This window comes from Haemaphysalis longicornis, unplaced genomic scaffold (assembly GCF_048455015.1).
Source record: "Haemaphysalis longicornis isolate Haplotype H1 unplaced genomic scaffold, Haemaphysalis longicornis Haplotype H1 scaffold_4, whole genome shotgun sequence".
Taxonomy (NCBI): domain Eukaryota; kingdom Metazoa; phylum Arthropoda; class Arachnida; order Ixodida; family Ixodidae; genus Haemaphysalis; species Haemaphysalis longicornis.
Window position 1 is genome coordinate 121,014,029 of NW_027526361.1, and position 18,553 is coordinate 121,032,581.

An 18,553-nucleotide genomic window follows, 5' to 3' on the forward strand; every position below is an offset into this window, starting at 1 on the left:
GCCTCTCTGATTTCTTTATATATCTGCAAAGATCCAATCTCAGAACATTTTCAGCGACGCCTGAAATTGGGAGGTTGAGGGCTGCCTTGTATGCCATCCTAATGATGGTGTCGCGGAGGCGACGCAAGGAGCCAGACAGCCGGTCGCCCGTTCGCTGCGCTCATCAGGGAGGTGCGAGCTAGGCCCGTAACCACGTGCTCGTGCAGCCCTGCCTCTTTTATTCATTATCATCCTCAACAGATGGTGTTTATTTTGTCCTCATCAGTGTGGGTAATTTCATGATGCGGCCGACGTCCGGCTTATGATCAGTGCCACCGCAAGTCTTGTTATTTCTTCCTTTCTCCTTCCTCCTCTTCCCCTGGGTAGGCGTTTTAGAATGTGGCCCGAATGGTAAAAGACTTTCTGTATTTTGACGATTGTGAGATCGGCTCTACCGCTTCTCTGTAGGAATATGCAGATGCTTTTTACGTGAGTGGTTTCCGGCACGACATACTGACGTATTTCTTGGGTATACTTTTTAACTTGGACCCGTGGCACCACACATAGTTTGCCGGACAGACCTTGCAGCGGAGACAGGGCCGCGAAAATTGGAAAAGTAATTTAAAGGTTCGTGTAATTAGACGCTATTTACTCGGTTTTAATTACTATTAGGACACATTTTATTTCGTTTCCGGTCATAATCTAGGGCCTCGTTGGATTTTGAGAGCCCGACTTAACTTTTGAATGTTTCTTTCATTATGTGACACAAATGTTTGCGTCGGCATCAGATCCGGTGAGGCGCTTTGGTGGGACGGCGTAAGTAGCGAGCACGGCTCGCGACTGCGTGTGCCTAGCATGCGACTACCGATGGGGCTTAGCACGAAATTCACAGCACAGGTGTGGTGCTTGCCGAAATCACGGATACTTTTTTTTTGTATCCTACGTTGTGTCATTGCCCTCCTTCGCACACTCCAGTGGCCGCCGCATCGTGTCCCAGATTCAGCTGAGCCTTCTCGTCGGGCTACTTCAGTCGTAGATTCCTGTTGGCAGCGATTACGTACTCCCACGTACGCTTGATGAGCGCGGCGGATAGCGGATGGCTAGCAGGCACCGAAAAAGCGGAAAATGCGCGTAATAAAGCTATCGCTTCAAAACTATATATATATTTTTTGTGAGAGATTGTCGAACGACATAAGAAAAAGAAATTCAAAGGTACAAGGTACAACACTGCACCCGTTACGCGCAAAAATCCAAGAAGAGACCGGTGCTGGGGCGCCCATAACCAGCGCTTGAGACGGCCCAGGATGGAACCCTACGCCTCGGAGGTGTTATGCTCGGGCGTCCCTAAGACCTGGGCAAGTCCACAGCAGGTGTTCAAAAAGCACACAGAAGGAGCAGGTGTCAGAAAATACAAGAATGGCCCGCGTAGGAGCTTTGGCTTGGGCTTGGACAATAGTAACGAAGGCCGTTCATCATTATCAAGGCCGTGAATCACGAGCATCATTATCGGAGCCCTGCATGCTCCCCAGGTTCCTTGCGCGCGTACTACTGGCGCACGCGAACGAAGAGAAAGAAGAAGCCCTTCGACCAAGCTGCAACAGCTCAGGCAGCCAGCCAACCAGACACCAACTATTCGCTGGGTTTACTGTGCTCCAAAGTAGCTTCGCTTTCACCCGATTCCGAGATGTCCGCGGAACAGAACGAGACGGCCACTCGGGAGGCCACAGGCGCGAGCATCTCGAAAGTGGAGCACACTTCCCAGGAGACGCGGCAGCCCCGCAGTTCCAGGCAAACCCGGAAGAAGTCCAGGGATCTGTCGGGCTCACAGGTACGCGAGGAGACTGAACGGGGCGAGCCCACGGATTCTTCATTCACGATTGGTAGGAGAAAATCACGGAGGAAGAGCAGCTCCAAAATCGACTCTTCCGTGGTCACGGCACACTCTACGGGCGGTGTCCAGGATTCCAGCGCTACCAGGTCGAAGAAGAAAAAGCACGCGGAGGCAGTGTGGACGGCAGCCAGAGACGTAGAGGACAGAACCGACAATACGGCCACTTCGACGGCTCCTGTAGACCGCAAAACAAGGGAGCAACACTTAGATTTCGAGACATCTGCGCCAGAGACTGCGAGGCCCAAGGCGAAGGAGGGGAAAGCAGACACGGCATCTTCCGCTGTCGCTGATGGCAGGGGTCTTAAGCGTAAGCGCTCGGTGGCCGCCGCCACAATGTTCACTGCGAAAGACGGCCCGGCGCCTTGTCACAGCAGGCACGTCACCGCTCAACGGGAAACAACGACGGAAGGTGGCGAAACGAAGAGCGCCCCCAAAAATCAGAGTACAGAGAAAACGAAGCGCAGGGTAAGTGATACCCATGGTTTTAAGCGCTTGAAAAGAATGCGGTTGTTATCATCCCTGTTAAAATCGCAGGCGCCCGATCACAGTTTCCTACTCCACTATACGTGTGATCACAATAGACTGCGCACTTCTCGCGTGCTTTGCGGGCGAGCATTAGGAGCCAGGATCAACTTTTGTGTGGATTTGCCATGGTTGAACGACGGCGTAAAATGTATCATAATCCAGATACTGCATTTCGAAAATTTAGAAAACTTGCTCAGTGGCTCGTGAAACGACCTTGCATTATTCGCCCAGCACATCCCTGGCGCACAAACGTACGGGGGTACTCTTCCCCGGTGACAATATCAAAAACATATTCACTTTTCCTGGCCGTTAAGATATAATGGTCCCTCGAATCTCCAGCGGGCAACTGTTTGGCGTACCAGTGAAGGGGCACGTTTTCTTTATGCACCTTTGGACCTGAACGACGCGTCTGCGCGTCGCCTGTGTCCTACTCACTGCTCAATCCGCTGTGCACGATCGCGAAGCTGCGCGTAATTTGACATCCAGTTCAACGTTTAAGGCGCTGTTGTAGAAACGTCGTTTCCAGGGGATATTTCTGTGTAGCACCCTGATCGAGACATGGTCGTAGCTAAGACGCACTGTCGCTTAGGAATGATTACGTGATTTGCTTAGCTGGGGTAGCTTAGAGACAGACGGGCACTCATGTCGTTCATTGAAGCCTCAAATCTCTCTTATTCAATTCTATTTTCACCGCTAGCTACAACCATAGCCGCGCAGTATACAATATCTTCTTCGCTCCTGTTCCGCCCGGGATGGGCGACAGCTCGAACGGGCCCCCTTGTTCTTTAGCGGCAAGGCGGCCGACGCCTCTGCTCTCCCGTCTTTGAACAGAAGAAAACTCTTGCAAACTGACGCCTGTTGCTACTTCTTCGATGTCATCAGACTTTTCACCGTTGTCCTCTGTTTCGCCATTCCGTTCGTACAGGCCCAGGGCATCTTTTTGACAGTGTCTTGCTAAATAGGCGTGGGCCGCGTGTACTGCACTGGCGTCTTCCGGCGTGAAACCTCTGCTGGCGTCCTTACCACTTCCAGATTCCTAGCACCTTCCGCAGAAGGTCCTAATGGTCAGTGTACGAAGGGCATTAGCGACAGCATTGCGACGTCCAATTCCTTTCATTTTCAACAGTGAATGATCGGAATTAGACTTAAATTTGTTTGCCTCGGTTTCGCTACAAATTTCCCTCCAAGCAATAGCCCTCCAACTTTCTACGCCAAACTCCAAGTTCTTACCTGCCTCTCTCGCTCGTCCCGAACTGAAGGCGAATGCCAACACATAAACAAATAAATCATGCACCCCTCCATCTAACTGCGACGGCGGTTCTTTGGTTTGCCAATCCCACACTGCTGGTATGTTGTACTCTAGATGTACGCACCAGTTTTCGAAATACCCATAGCAACTCTTGGGTGTGCACTCCGTAGGCCTAACGTTTGGGTTCCGGTATAATGTCGAATCGGTACCTGCTGCTTGGCGTTCAGCGAGAAATTTTTAACAGCGAAGCTGCTTAGCAATTTCGCGACTCCGGTGTTTCACAAAACTCAGCATAGCAGTATAAAGAAAAGAAATCACCTGCACCGGCAGGATTCGAACCAGTGTATATCAGATCATCGAAGTTGGAGTCAGTCGTCTCACCCACTCGGATACGACCCCGCTAGTTACTGCACGAGAACCAAACGGCTTGCTCACTCGACCGTGACTGTGGGGAGAGGAATCACGCCACCTACTCCACGCAGAACACGTGACAAGTTACACGTTGCACCCGAGGGTGACTAGTTTTGGTGTGCTTGTTTCGTTTATTCGTTCTGCTTCTTCGATTTGCTTCTTTTTCGCCGTTATAGCAACAAAGATGGAGCAAAGGTCGTTGCGGCGGCGAAGAAAAAGCAAATCGACTGCAATTGTGGACTTAAAACGTCGTGATGGTCATGAAGGTTGCGTCCAGCTACGCTACCTTCAAGCCCGTTAGTGTGAGCTTCCTTCATTTTTTGAGTGGGTACCGGTTTGAGGTGTTAAACCCGCAGGTGTTAGGCTTAACGTCCTTAACCTGAAAATGGCAAGTTAGGCCTTACGTGTTGGGGCTAACATCCTTACGGCAGGCAGAGCAATTCCATTCTTGTGACGGATTCTTTGGTTGTCGTCTGAATTTTCGGAGCCGCTTCTACCACGTCCAAATGGAGCAACGGGATAGACGCCAGCTTCACAACGCGAGAAGCTCAGGTTCTGTTTCTGCCACGGGAAGCGTTTTTTTCTTTCACTTCACCCAGGATCATTCACTATCATGGTTAGAGAAAGTTGGCTTTCCTGCAGGGCGAATTGGCGTACAATGGAGTCAGTGAGGACACTTTAGTAAAGCTTCGCTTTAAATATGTCGAAATGGAGTAATCAGATAGACGCTGGCCTCATAACCCGAAGGACTCACGTTCGATTCCTGCCACTGGAAGCGTTTTTCTTTCACTTTTCACGCAATCATTCATCATCATCGGCAGAGAAAGTTAACTTGTCTGCAGGGCGTATTGGCGTGAAACATCATCACTGAGCACAATAAAGCTTTGGTAATAAATAAACAGCTCGCGCAACGAACTGAATTTGTCCATGCATATAAGAAAGCTCTCTAATTGGTTGGGGGTTTGATAGAAGCAGGCAATCGCATACCTTTATATTGATAAACTGCTGAGGAGTACCTGGCTTTATAAGATGTCAATTGCCTTGTGTTTCCCTACGCAGGGCTCCAAAATCCCAGATTTGACAAAGATCAACCTCGCCCTGGCACTATGTGGCGCCGCTATACTACTCTTCATCATCACTTTGGCCTTGGCTTGGTCTCAAGACTCTGCTGTGTGCGAAAGCGGTGGCTGTGCCCTCTTCTCAAGGATGTTTAAGGCATCCCTGAACGAGACAGTGGCAGACCCCTGTGACAACTTCACCGCCTTCGTCTGCGATGGCTGGACCCGGCACAACAAGTACAGCGTCCGCCAGAAACTCGCGGTGAATGCCCTACGCACGATGTCGGAACTGTCACGAGTTGCCCAGACGGCAACCATGGCCACGACACCGGCTGAAGGGGCCATGGCGTTCTTCCGCAGCTGCGACGCTGTCCTGCGAGGAGATACGGACCAGCTGCACACGGTGAAGAGACTTTTGGCGGAAGCCAATATCACATGGCCTCGGCGAGCTACCACGCCAGATGTTCTGGAGACCTTGCTGCACACCTCGGTCAAGCTTCGCTTGAGTCCTTTATTCAACATCGAGATTGACATGACTGTCGATTACGGGACGGACGTGTTCTTGATGCCATTCGATGATTCGCGGTTACTTCGGCGCAAGTTTGATTTTCTTTACAGTGCAACCGAAGGCGAACAGCGTGCCTACTTCAACTTACTGCGCGACAGGTTTGGCAGCACCAAAGCACAAGAGAGAGAAGTAACGTTCGAAGAAGTTGCCGACCTGTCCATATCCATGCTTGTGCCCATGTTCGAGTCCCTCAAGAAGCAGTCGATACCTGATGTGCTGCTGCAAGACAGTCTGGCAACATCGCGGTGGGAGTCTGGTCTGGCGTTGTACGGCGTGAAACAGAAGCCTATCACTTACAGCACAGAGGCCCTTCCGTACATAGAGAAGTTCTTCGAGCTCTGGAGTGTGTACGGCGAGACCAAGACACACCTGCTCGTATCGTGGTGCGCCATTCAAATCGCCGCGCTGTACGCCAACCAGGAACTCATTGTCAACTACTACGGCTCCGAGGAGAGGGCCCTCGTAGAGCATGGTGCATTCTGCCTGAGCAAGGCCTACCTCATCGGGAAGTTTAGCCTGTTCGCCGACTACACTGCCCACATTCTCTATAGAAATGGGCGGCGAGACCTGGAGGAAATTGCGCATAATGTACGACGCGCATTCCACTCCAGGCTGCAGGCCTGGCTGTACTACGAGCCAGTGAGGACGGTCGTGGCTGACTGGGATTCTGTGGCCACTGTGTTCAATGCTTTCGACGCCGGTGGCGGGAATATCGCGAACGACACCCAACTGTACCCCGTCATGGGTGATTCACTGGCAGAGAACTGGAAAAACGCCGCCATTACAATGAAGACAATGCGCTCAGACAAAGTCTTCATGACATTGTTGTCATCAGGACTGCACGTCGTCTTTTATAACGACTTTGTTCTGCTCCCCTTCGCGGCTTCTTTTCCTTTGTACAACGTGGATGCCACAGACGCTGTGAAGTACGGAGGCATCGGGAAGGAGATGGCGCTCTCGTTGAGCGGTTTGTTCTACGACACGTACTGGCGCTTTTCCCAGGCCAATCACAGCATTGCAAATGTCTCCAAATGCATGGGTGGGCCTCAAGCATTAACGAACAACCTTGAGGCAGTGGCGATTAACGCCCTCTACGACGCCTTCAAGGACGCTTCCGCAGGACGTGACATTAGGCTGGTGGGTCTCGAAAAATACACGGCCTCACAAATATTCTTCATAGCGTCATGCTATGCTAAATGCCCTGGAAGCATGGATATTAGTAACGAAGACTGCAATACAGCCTTGCGACACGTCCAAGCCTTCACAATCGCCTTCAGGTGCCTACAGAGAGATTTCATGAATCCTGAGGAGCGCTGTCACCTATTCTAAGACTTTTTCGTATAAGCTTCATTGAGTTAACATCTTTTGCAGTACAAGTTATGTCTATTAAAAACAATTGGGGTGGATGTCATAGGTATATTCTGTCGCTATGACCAAGCGGAGCGATGGAGGTTCCGCCCTGTGTTGTTCGTCTCTGGTGTTGCTTTTTCTGTATGTTTCGTTATAAGATGTTCCTTGAGATATCATGTGACTCTAACTGATATTCTTTTTAGAACATCACTCGTAGATCTGGCATCGATTGCCATGCCGATGAACGAGAAAGCAGGCAACATACTCCCGCCACCGAAGTTCGCGCATCCGACACAAACAAGTACTGGCACGATTTTACCGCCGACGCGGGAGCTATATACAGGAACTCTAGCCGACGCCAGACTCGATCGCAGTTGGATGCATTTTTCTGCTAATGCCCCGTTTCGATTACATTGAAGCATTGCAGGCTCTCGTCGCGGTCCGTGAGGACGTTCGCCGAAGGCGTATAGGCGTTTCCTAACAAGCACAGCCAGACGACACATGGTGCCATCTAGGGCCACGTTTGAAGCGATATCCACGTGCTTGTGGCATCCTATTTATTCGCCCAGAATCGCTTCGTCTGGTAGGTTTGTGGTTTTGCTCCTGAAAAGCAATCATCCGAACCCGCGTTCAAAACCTATTGGCAGCGTTTTTATTTCTGAATGGTTTGTCATACCTGAAGATTATTACTTCTAATCTCTACCTATAAAGAGAAGTGCCCGACTGACTGACTGACTGACTCATCAACGCCCAGCCAAAACTGTTAAACCTAGAGACTTGAAATTTCACGAGTTTATTTGCGTCATTGAGTAGGTGCTCACTAAGGCGGGTTTTTCAGAAATTGCCCTCCTAGCCGAAGAAAAGGGTGAAATTGTGGTTTCGCGAATTCGTGATTTTCTCGGTCACCCATCCACATATCGAAGCGCTTCTTGCTGATATAAGTAGCCCTTAAGAATACCTAAAAAGTAGTTTTTGGATTTCACCCTAACCTACACCAGCGAGGTGATACCGCATTCCGGAACTAAAACGGTGTTCCTAAAGATTCTCAAATAAATCTTTCACCGATTCAGTAATCCAACTGATTTTTGCTAGAATATGTTACTCATACAAATGCACAGAACCATTTTTAAGGATTTCGCTCTGCGACGCCGCTAAAAGGGTCAATTTGTTTTTTTACAAATGACACGGCTGATGAGCCAAAAAGGCCTGACTGGTTATGTACACGTCTAGCCAAACTGCTTTTTCAAACGGCTACAGATTGCAAGGGCACATTCTGATTACGGTGTTGGAGGTCAATATTTCTTAAAATTTTAAAAATTCCACCATGGAGACAGTGAAAAGCGGTAAAAAAGTTTTTCACATATTAATTTTTTTACCGCCCACCATCTCAGATATCGAACTGGTTTTTGTTGAGATAGGCAACTTACTGACGTATCTCAACACTGTTATACAACATTTTTTAATGACACCCTTCCAATAGCGGCAAGCAGGATTTCTGGAAAGGACTGTGTTGTTACATATTCGCAAATAACTACGCAGCCAGTTGATATCTATGATTCGTTTTTTCTTCAAAATGCTGCCCATTTAATTGCCCAAAAACCAATTTCAGGATTTTGCCTTAACATGCGGACAAGAAGGACAGCGTGATTTTTCAATTTGCATGCCTTTGCACGAGTTTTCCCGCGTTCGCATAGCGCTCGCTATCTGTAGGCATCTTCGGCAACTACTCGCCTCCAGTAGGAGCCGGTGTCATATATCATCTGACCACAGGCTCATTCTCAAAGTTGGAGCTCCAGTCATGCTGCTACGAAACCTTAACCCTCCTAAACTGTGCAATGGTACAAGGCTGAAAGTGACGGCCCTCTGCAGGAACGTAATCGAGGCCACAGTGTTAACCGGCTGGGCTCGAGGGGAGTCCGTCTTCATACCACGCATACCGCTGATACCATCGGAGTACCCCTTCCAGTATAAGAGGCTGCAGTTTCCAGTAAAGCTCTGCTTTGCTATGACCATCAACAAATCCAAGGGGCAGTCTCTCAAGGTGGCAGGCATTGACTTAACAGACGACTGCTTCTCTCATGGGCAGTTCTATGTGGCTTGCTCCCGAGAGAGAGAGAGAGAGAAGTAAACTTTATTTAGAATGTCCGGCGGAGGTAGCGGGGAGGACCACGCAGGGTCGCCCGCCACCCGACGTAGTTAAGGCGTCTTCGGGGTGTTGCCTCCCCGACTCCCGCTAGGCCGGCCCGCTGTCGACCTGTGGGGTTTATACCCCCGGTCTCCAGCCGGCTCAGCCCCACGCGTTTGTCGGGAAAGAGCCACCTCGAGCCGCTGGACGGCCTGCCATTGTTCTGTCAAGTCCTTCGATAACACTGCACGAGCTATGTCTTCCGGCAGTCGCCCGGGAGAGGCGACCGCTTCTTCCGGATGTAGGTCACAGTCCCAGAGGATGTGGGTCAAAGTTGCTTTAGCCCTTTTGCACACACTGCACACTTCACTTTCGAACACCTCCGGGCACACGTAACGCGCAAGCGCCGGCGTGAGCACGGATCTAGTTTGAAGTTGTCTGTATAACACCGCCTGTTCGCGTGTCAGTCCCGGGTGGGGCGGGGGCATGGTTCGGCGACCGTACCGGTACCAGCCCAGCACCTCCGCATACCCGAGTAGTGGGTCCGTTTCATCGTCGTCATCACTGCACATATCACAGTCTTCACAGTCCGCTCCTTCCGCCGAGGCGAGGGCGGTGGGGGCGGCCGCGCGGTTGGTAAGTACTCGCGCGGCGGCGTCCGCCGTCTCGTTGCGGTTGGGATGGCTGCTGCTGCCGCTGCCTGTAGTTATTGTATGCGCCGGGAACCACCTCAGATGGGTGGCCGGCACCGAGTCGTTCACTGCACTGCAATGTACCACGCGCACTGCACTGGCACATACTGAGTTGCGGGCGTAGTTCTTGATTGCCGAGCGGGAGTCGCTCAGTATCGTCGAGCACCGACGGTCCGTGAGGGCAAGCGCAATGGCCACTTCCTCTGCTTGGTATGCCGACGGTGCCCGGATGCTGCAGGCACTGTACACTTCACCGGTCGTGGCTTTGAGCACCACTGCCACGTAAGTGTCTTTTCGGTCTGCGTACTTGGCCGCGTCCACGAAGAGGGCGCCGGTGTCGTTCGCGTACGTGTCTGTAAGGGCCTTGGCCCTTGCGGCACGTCTCCCCGGGTTGTTGTCGGGATTGACATTCCGTGGGAGCGGTGTTACCTTGAGCCTTTGTAGGGTTTCCGCCGGTAAGACTCCGGCTTCTTGCTGCTGGGGTGGTGTTGTTGCCCCTGCGAAGCCCAACCGGGTGAGGATGCTCCTTCCCGTTCTGGTCGTCGAGAGGCGTTCTAGTTGCGCAGTTCGTTGAGCTTCTGCAATCTCTTCGAGGGTGTTGTTGACCCCCAGCTCGAGAAGCCTGGCCGTGCTGGTGCAGTTCAGAAGCCCCAGTGCGGCCTTGTGGGTTTTGCGAATTGCTGCGTTGATTTTGTCTCGTTCTTGCACTTTCCAGTAGTGGAACGCACCGATGTACGCCACGTGACTGGTGGCGAAGGACTGGACCAGTCGGAGGAGGCTTGCTTCCTTCATTCCGTGGTGTCTCGTGGCTACCCTCTTTATGAGACGGGTGGCCGTCCCGAGTTTGGTGATGAGTCGGTCTACTGTGGTGCCGTTGCTTCTGTTGGACTCCAGGAACATGCCGAGGACCCGGAGCGTCTTGACTTTGGGGATGACGGTGCCGTCTTTCGTGTGAAGAGTGATCTTCGCAGAGTCTTCCGTTGCCTGTTTGCGGTACCTTCCCGATGGAGGGATGATCAGCAGTTCGGATTTTTGCGGCGAACACTTGAGGCCCGTACCATCCAGGTGGTCTTCGATGGCGTTCACTGCTGACTGCAGCGTCTCCTCGATGTGGCCGTCACTGCCCCCGGGGACCCACAGCGTGATGTCGTCCGCGTAGATGGTATAGCGGACTTGTGGGACCTCCGAGAGCAGTCGGTTGGCCACGCCGATCATGACGAGGTTGAAAAGGAGTGGTGATATGACGGAGCCCTGGGGAGTACCGACGCTCCCCAGTGCCCTTTCTGACAGTTGTAAATTTCCAGCTTGGATCTTCACGGTTCGATCAGACAGGAAGTCCCGGATGTAGTTGTACGAACGTCGTCCCATGCCCAGCCTGGAGACCTGCGCCAAGATGGCCGAGTGGCGCACCTTGTCGAAGGCACTCTGGAGGTCGAGGCCCAGCACCGCCCTGTTGTCGCGGGTGGGGACGGACGAGTCGAGGATCTCGTGTTGCAGCAACAGCATTGCATCTTGGGTGCTGAGCTTCTCCCTGAACCCTAGCATGGTGTCGGGGTAGAGGCCTTCGGTTTCTAGGTAGCGTTGCCATCTGTTCCTGAGAACGTGCTCAAGGACCTTTCCCACGCACGATGTAAGAGAGATCGGGCGCAGGTTCTCAATGCTGGGTGGTTTGCCGGGCTTGGGTATTAGGACCGTCCGGGCCGTCTTCCATTGTGGGGGTAGTTTTCCCGCTTGCCAGCATCGGTTGAAGTACTTTGTGAGGGCGGTGACCGCCCCGTCGTTGAGGTTTCGCAGGGCCTTGTTGGGGACCTGGTCCGGGCCGGCAGCAGATTTGCAGTTGAGTTCCTGCAGCACTGCGCGTACCTCCCATTCTTCGATGTCTTGATCGAGGGTCGGGTTGGCCGCGCCTTGGTATTCTTCGTGTTGTTCGGCTGCTGTGCTGGGCAGGTACTTAGCGTTTATCCGCTTGCCCGTTTCTTCCTCTCCCAGCTCTCTGATTGCAGTGAGCATGGTCTGGGACAGTCTGTGCTGTTGGTATCCCCGGGTCGACGTGTCGTCCAGGAGATGTCGAAGGAGTTTCCAGGTTTGACCCTTGTTGAGTTGGCCGTCTGCAGCACTGCATGTCGCGTACCACCTCTGGGTACACAGGTCTTGACTGTACTTCTCGATGGCTCGTCCAAGCTCCGCCGAGTGAGCTCACCCAGCAGCCTTGTGATACTCGCACCCGAAGGGAGAACTGCAAACGTGGTGTACAAAGAAGTGCTGAAGTGACCATGGGGACTAAAAGAGACGCTACATGATTATTCTACATCCTCTGTAGTAACTAAATCGAAAAATTACGTTTCATGTACAATTTCCCTTTTAAATGCAGAGCATTTCTTAGCATCGCCTCTTCCTGCGTCGGACGGCGTCCACAGCTCCGCGTCTGCAGCAGGTGCGCCTCTCCTCCTTCCCTCCCCTCTCTCAGCAGCAGCTGGCGCTCGCATGCATCGTAGTCAGCCCGTTCGCTCCGTCGCGGTCTCGGCGTAACAGGTGCGTGATAGCAGCGCGGTGGGGCGTGGAAGGGCGCGCGCTGCTTGCGCATGCGCGCTCTCCTCTCCGTACTGCTCTCCCTCTACTGCGCGCGCTGCAAATATAAAGCGGCTAGCGGTCGCTCGTGCTTCAGTCACTGCGTTGCTCCTTCCTTCCTTGGTTGACGCTCGCTCCACCCTAACGCGACTTTACTCTCCTCTCTCTACCCCAAACCAACACCAACGCAACTACAACCCAACTACCCACCCTAACGCGACTTTACGCGGCGTTAACGACCCCCAATGCTCTGCATTTACTCGTGTTCCCCTCGCGGGAAGGCGCGGGAATTTTTTTTTGTATATGTAGTCTTGACTTATAGTTTGTGAAACATGTTTTCGCTCCCGGAGCCGCCCACAAAACGGGTTTTCATTCTGTTCGTTTTTGTGTCTATTTTCGTTCTTTGTAGAAGTTTACGCATGTCCTGAGAAATGTGGTTTCGACTGATTACTTCACAGTATAATTTTGTTACACTGCCTAGAGTTACCAACGTTGGTGAATACCCATTTTACCGGTATTGTTATGCAGTAGGACAAGCCTTCCATACGTTATCTTGGGTGTTGTCTTTTATGCGGTGGTGTTAAAAATTCACTCTGAAGTGTTTTGGCGTTTTAGTGACTGCACCTACTGTTTCAGCACAAAGGTGTAGCTCTCTTTCTGGCAAACCATTTCACTATGCGTAATCAGCACACAGATTCGTGATGTGTGTGTGCCGTTGTTTGCTTTCTTTTGTTTTTTGGAACACCTGTGGCGATGTCACGGAAACGGTCTCGTGCAATTCAATTCTGTGCTCTTACGTATTTGTTCAACAATGCACATAGAATCTTATAATTTTGATATTTCTTGTTGATATTAAATTGCAATAAATTCTCTTTTTCATGGTGTGAGCGTTTATTCCCCAGTATCTCACGGCACCATCCATGGAATAGGCACAATAGGCCACATTGGCGAAAATGACAGATTTCATTATCATACTAGTGTAAATAGAAGTAATAGGTTATTTTAAAAACTAACAATAAAACCTCAAAAACAAAATAAAAATTCATTCAACGTGAAATATACCCATTAGTATATTGCCCTATCCGGGCATCGCGGCATACTGTCGCAATCTATGGCTATAAAGACATGGACCCGACTGACTGACTGACTGACTGTCTGGGCACTCCCGGGCATCGCCGGGTACTACCGCTAGTCTCGTACATAATGTATTTAAGACACGTATATGCATTAAAAACGAAATTTCAGGTAGGTTTATTGCATTTAGGTCAGTTTCAGCTAGTACGTTTTTGGGGTTCTGCTTCGTTTAGGTAAGTTTTGGCTGTTTTGTTTATTATTTTTAAGCACCGTGGTTGTTTGTCTGTCCGGTGGGTTTCGGTTTACATATTTGTTCTATTCGGGTGATTTTGTCCGCTTTACGTTGGTTTCGCCTTTACATATATGCCAGCACAGTGCTGGCTGAGCTAGCTGCGGTAACCATTTATGTAGGTTAGTTTTAAAGCGAAGCTTTAGTGTCCTTACTGATGCCGTTGTACGCCAATACACCCTGAGGGAAATCCAACTTTCTCTGACGATGATGATGAATGATCGGGGGGGAAGTGAAAGAAAAAAAAACGCTTCCCGTGGCCGGATTCAAACCTGGGTCCTTCGCCTTACGAAGCCGGCGTCTATTTCCCTGCTCCTTTTCGACCAATGTCGAAGCGAACGCCAAGCAGCTGGTACCAATTCGCGCCGTAAACCATAAATCCAAACTTTAGGCCTACGAAGTGCACGGACGTGTGTATTCTGGAAACGTGGCGCATACCTCTAGAGTAGCACATACTCGCCGTGTGGGATTGGCCAACCAAAGAATCCACCACGATAAAGCTTGGCGTTCTACCATCGTCAGCGTTAGACGGAGGAGTGCATGATTTTTTCAAAATTGCGTTGTATCACCCATTTTAGGTTAGTTTTGACTGTTATTTATTTCAGTTGACATGGTGTTGAGTGCTTTAGTAGGTTTCTGCTGGGATATAACGGCCACAGCAAGCACAGGTGACGTCTAGCTGTGCTGACTTGGAAAGGCACACACGCGTCCTGGAGTTCCCCAATCACCATCCTTATGTGTAGGGCAGTCGATCCGTCAGTTCTACAGTTAGCCTCCCAGCCTTTCCTGTTTTGTTCCTTCATTCCTTCCTGCAGCTCATCCACTAGGCCTAGCGGAAGCTTGGGCTCTTCGCAGCCGTACGCGTTGATGCACCGCTCTTGGCGCACCCCAGACATTTCTGCGCTTCGGCGCAGCTTCACCGTGGGGGTGCGAATCCTGTCCAAGTCGATTGCAAGCACGCGGGTATTCCTGTCAAGCTCCTTGCGACACTGCTGTTTTGATTGGCGGTGCTATGCTGCTGCCGCGTCTTCCGCCCAGAGCCTGACGGGGCAAAAGAAGTTTTTGGCGAAGCCTCCAGTTTCATCGTCGTTCTGTTCGCACAATCCACGCGACATCTCTGCAACCGTGTCTTGCACGATGGGTGAATCTGGAATCCCTGAACTGTCTGCTTGCTGTCGACAAGTCTTCGCGTCCTTGTTGCCATTCGACTCAGGGCGAAATTCGCGGCAGGTCCTGATGTTCGGAGCACAATGGGTAGTAGGAAGCTTCTTTGTGTTTGCTCGGTCGCTAGAATCAACTAACGGTTGTGGTGTGGGTGCGTAGGCGCACGTAGCACTTATGACAGCGCTTCATTGTGGAAACGTCTCTGAATTCATCAAAGAACCGGCTTGTTGCATCTGCCCCAGCTCGCGAATATGCGGTGGCTTGTGAACAAAAAGTTTGTAGTCCTAACATTTGAGTTGTACTTGACCAAGTCGGTAACGGTCACTTGATATTGGTAGGACTCATAGTTTTCCGCTTCCATCGGTGCCTAAATATTCGTCGTGTTGCATCGTGAGGATGGCAGAACATCGTAATGATGAACGTAATGATGCTGACGGCGCATACCCCATCAGGTGACAAAAGGCATCCTACAAACCTGTATATGGTGGTCGTATTCTTTCACTACCAACTCTGTGAATTATGGACCGCAAGAAAACATACAAATTGTACCACAAAGGCCGAGGAAGCGCCCTTTGCCATCGCAACAACAGAGGGTAATGAGTGACAAGCATCTTCAACAATATTAGCGCACCCAAAGCTACCATGCAAGAAATTCCTCATGGGTAGAATAGAAAAATCAGCTGGTCCAGTCCTCCAAAACATCTCCAAAACGACGTTCGTAAAGAACCTCTCGGAGCGAGACGCAATCGGACGCAGATACATAAACCGCATGTGTATGCCTGAACCCCTTAGCCGGAATCCAACGTGTAAGGGCGCTTAAAGGCCTTCATGCAGGTCGCCCTAGCGCATACAGCGCGTACACGATACGTTTTTCCGCTCGTACAGGAAGATTCTGCTTTTCTGATGAATTACAAAAAAGCGGACTGGCTGTTTATGACGTTCTCGAGCATGTCACGAGTTTATACTCCTGTAAATGTTTGAAGGTCAATAAAATCTTTCTTTCACCTTCACTATGGGACAAAAATAGCAAAGAAAAAGGAACACATTGACTGCACTTATTGACTGCACAGGCTACTACTTTACAGATCAACATTCAACACAGTCTCATCTGTTCGTGCAGTAAATACAGGGGACGGCCGCGAATTCCGATTAATTATATTTGTGGGTATTTATGCGTTTAGCTTGAGGCATATAAACATTTAGCGAGGTTGTTGCACCGAGGTCTGCACGTGGTAAAACGATCAACAAAAAATAAACAAAATTTGGCAGTCACCCGCATGCGAAGGGAACATGCAACTTCGACCGAGACGCGGTTTGTTGGCGGGGAGTGATAGTGCAGGCAAAGCCCAAACGTATATATGTGCTGTCAGTAAGTTCAAGCTTCCAAAACAGGCGGTTATGCGGGCACAACAAGCTCGTGGGTCTTCATGCATCGAGCAAGATCCGACCACTCAGTGGCCAAGGCTTGTGCCGCTCAGCACGGTGTCACGAGTTGGGATTTTGGGGGCTGCCGTTTCTTATGGAGGCGACAAGCAGGAGACCTCACCACGCCATTAATTTATGGTACAGTCAAAGTCCCTGTAGGTCTTCTTCACCTTCGATTCCCGGCCGCGGCGGCCGCTTTTCTGATGGAGGCGAAAAGCAAAAACGCCCGTGTGTACGAGATTTTGGCGCACGTTAAAGATCCCCAGGTGGTCAAAATTAATCCGGAGCCCTCCACTACGGCGCGCCTCATCCTGCGTTGCGTCGGCGCGTTAAACCCTACAATCAATCAATCAGGTCTTCTTCACCACAGGGCTGTAGAATGACCCACTGGAATAACCAGGTGATCAAATTCGGCGATTTACAAAGCCCAACATGTGAATTGGCTGAAAAATGTGTATCCGCTCCGCAGAATTAGGCAAAATGGAAAATAACCCTGGTACACGCCCACGCTAAAACGACTAATCAATAAAAAAAAACGGATCATTCGACGAGCAAAACAAACAAACAGCGCTGAAAGATGGTCCGCTTATCTTCATGTAGCTGACGAATACGCACGCGCACTATCTTCCGCAAAAGAAAATTACTATCAAGAAACCCTTCCTTCTCTCCTCATCATAACCCGCGGAAATTTCGGCATACCATCCGCGGAAACGAAAAAACGACGCTAGAGTTAACCCAAGATAATACCTGCGTACACAAAGAAAAGTGTGCCATTTTAAGTTCTGTGTTTTCGTTTTCGTTTGTTAAAACAGCAGCCCTTTCTGTTTCTGATACCCCAGCACGAATTTTTCCCGATGAAACCTACCATATTAGACTGTGTCGGCATACAAAGATTAGCTGAAAACATGAAATTGTCCACATCTCCGGGTGAGGACGGCGTTTGTGCAAAGCTTTTACATAAAACCTCTGTATATTCATTTGTGATCCTATGTAAGCTTTCCACACAGTCCTTAGAATGTCGGTGCCTTCCGGGTGACTGGAAAGTGGGAAAAGTGGTTACTCTTCCAAAGTCGTGTAACACTCATGACCCCACCAACTACAGGCCCATATCATTGACCAGTATACCATGCGAGCTCATGGAACACGTCATTTATTCCCAGATCGTCACTTTTCAAGAAGATAACTGCTTTTTCAGCAATCATCAGCATGGGTTCCGCAAAAACTATTCATGTGAAACCCAGCTTCTTCGCTTTATTAAAGGTGTTGTGCCACCAAATTTTAAGTCTGTAAAAAGCCTGCTGTAGGCTTCCTCTGCATGCAACGACCCTCAACACGAAGTGCTGGGTACAGCAAGCGCTTAATATATATTTTAATTCGCTTCTAAAAATTACCTAAATGCTCTTCTGGAAATCGGGACCCATCGCTAGCGCCACTAACCATGACGTCAGTGAATTGCCAGCGCAGCAAAGTTTGTGACGTCATACAACGCTAGCTACTCGAGCGACGTGAACGTGAACTCCAGTTACCATAGTTTGTTTGGTCGCTTGGTCGTATCGACACACTATACCGATACGACGACGACGCGACGCCGACGGGTCGTTAAAACATCGGCCAACTGCCGAATTGCCAGACCGCGTTGTCACACCACGCCGACGGCGACACAAACACGTCGGCCGATGGAAAGTCGCCGTAGTGTGACTGACTCGCCGACCGAAGACGCGAACAAAACCGGTCGCCTGACTGGTCGCACGACGCGTCGTCAATCGACCGAGAAGCGAAAACTGTGCCCCGACAACATTCGTGCCGCAATGAACGCGGCTCTATTTTGTTAGTTTCTGGAGGGTAATAAACTCAGTAAGTTCCATGAAGCCCATACAACTCAACACTAGCGCTAATGCGATCCGTATTTTGGCGTTCGACGCTTCGGCCGTGCTCTTCGGCGACGCCGCTACCCCGGAATGCGTGTGCGATCGGCTCGCCTGTAGAAAATATAAGGTCAGTTTCGTGCAGAAGAACAGTTACGTAGGGTAATTTGGGTAATAAGAGATCAGTATCGGCAAAGGTTTTTAACGTAAAACGTAAAACCAAAGTACGGCAAGCACTATCCCTTCAGTGCAAAATCGCAGTCGCAGCCGGGCACACTTATTTTTGCGAGCGCTTTCGCAGAAGAGCAGAGTTGATGGCG

The 18,553-nt window shown here is 50.5% G+C and overlaps 1 protein-coding gene across 2 annotated transcripts in view; it reads left to right on the top strand.

The window, feature by feature from the left end:
• LOC144180538 (uncharacterized) overlaps positions 1 to 7,201 on the top strand; it is a 16,776-nt gene extending 9,575 nt beyond the window's left edge. For both annotated transcript variants that reach the window (XM_077708866.1, XM_077708867.1), the window contains exon 2: positions 5,115 to 7,201. In XM_077708866.1, the coding sequence (XP_077564992.1) occupies positions 5,115 to 7,010 (1,896 nt within the window). In that variant the 3' untranslated portion in view covers positions 7,011 to 7,201. The remainder of the gene's footprint in view (positions 1 to 5,114) is intronic.
• Positions 7,202 to 18,553: the final 11,352 nt, after the last annotated feature.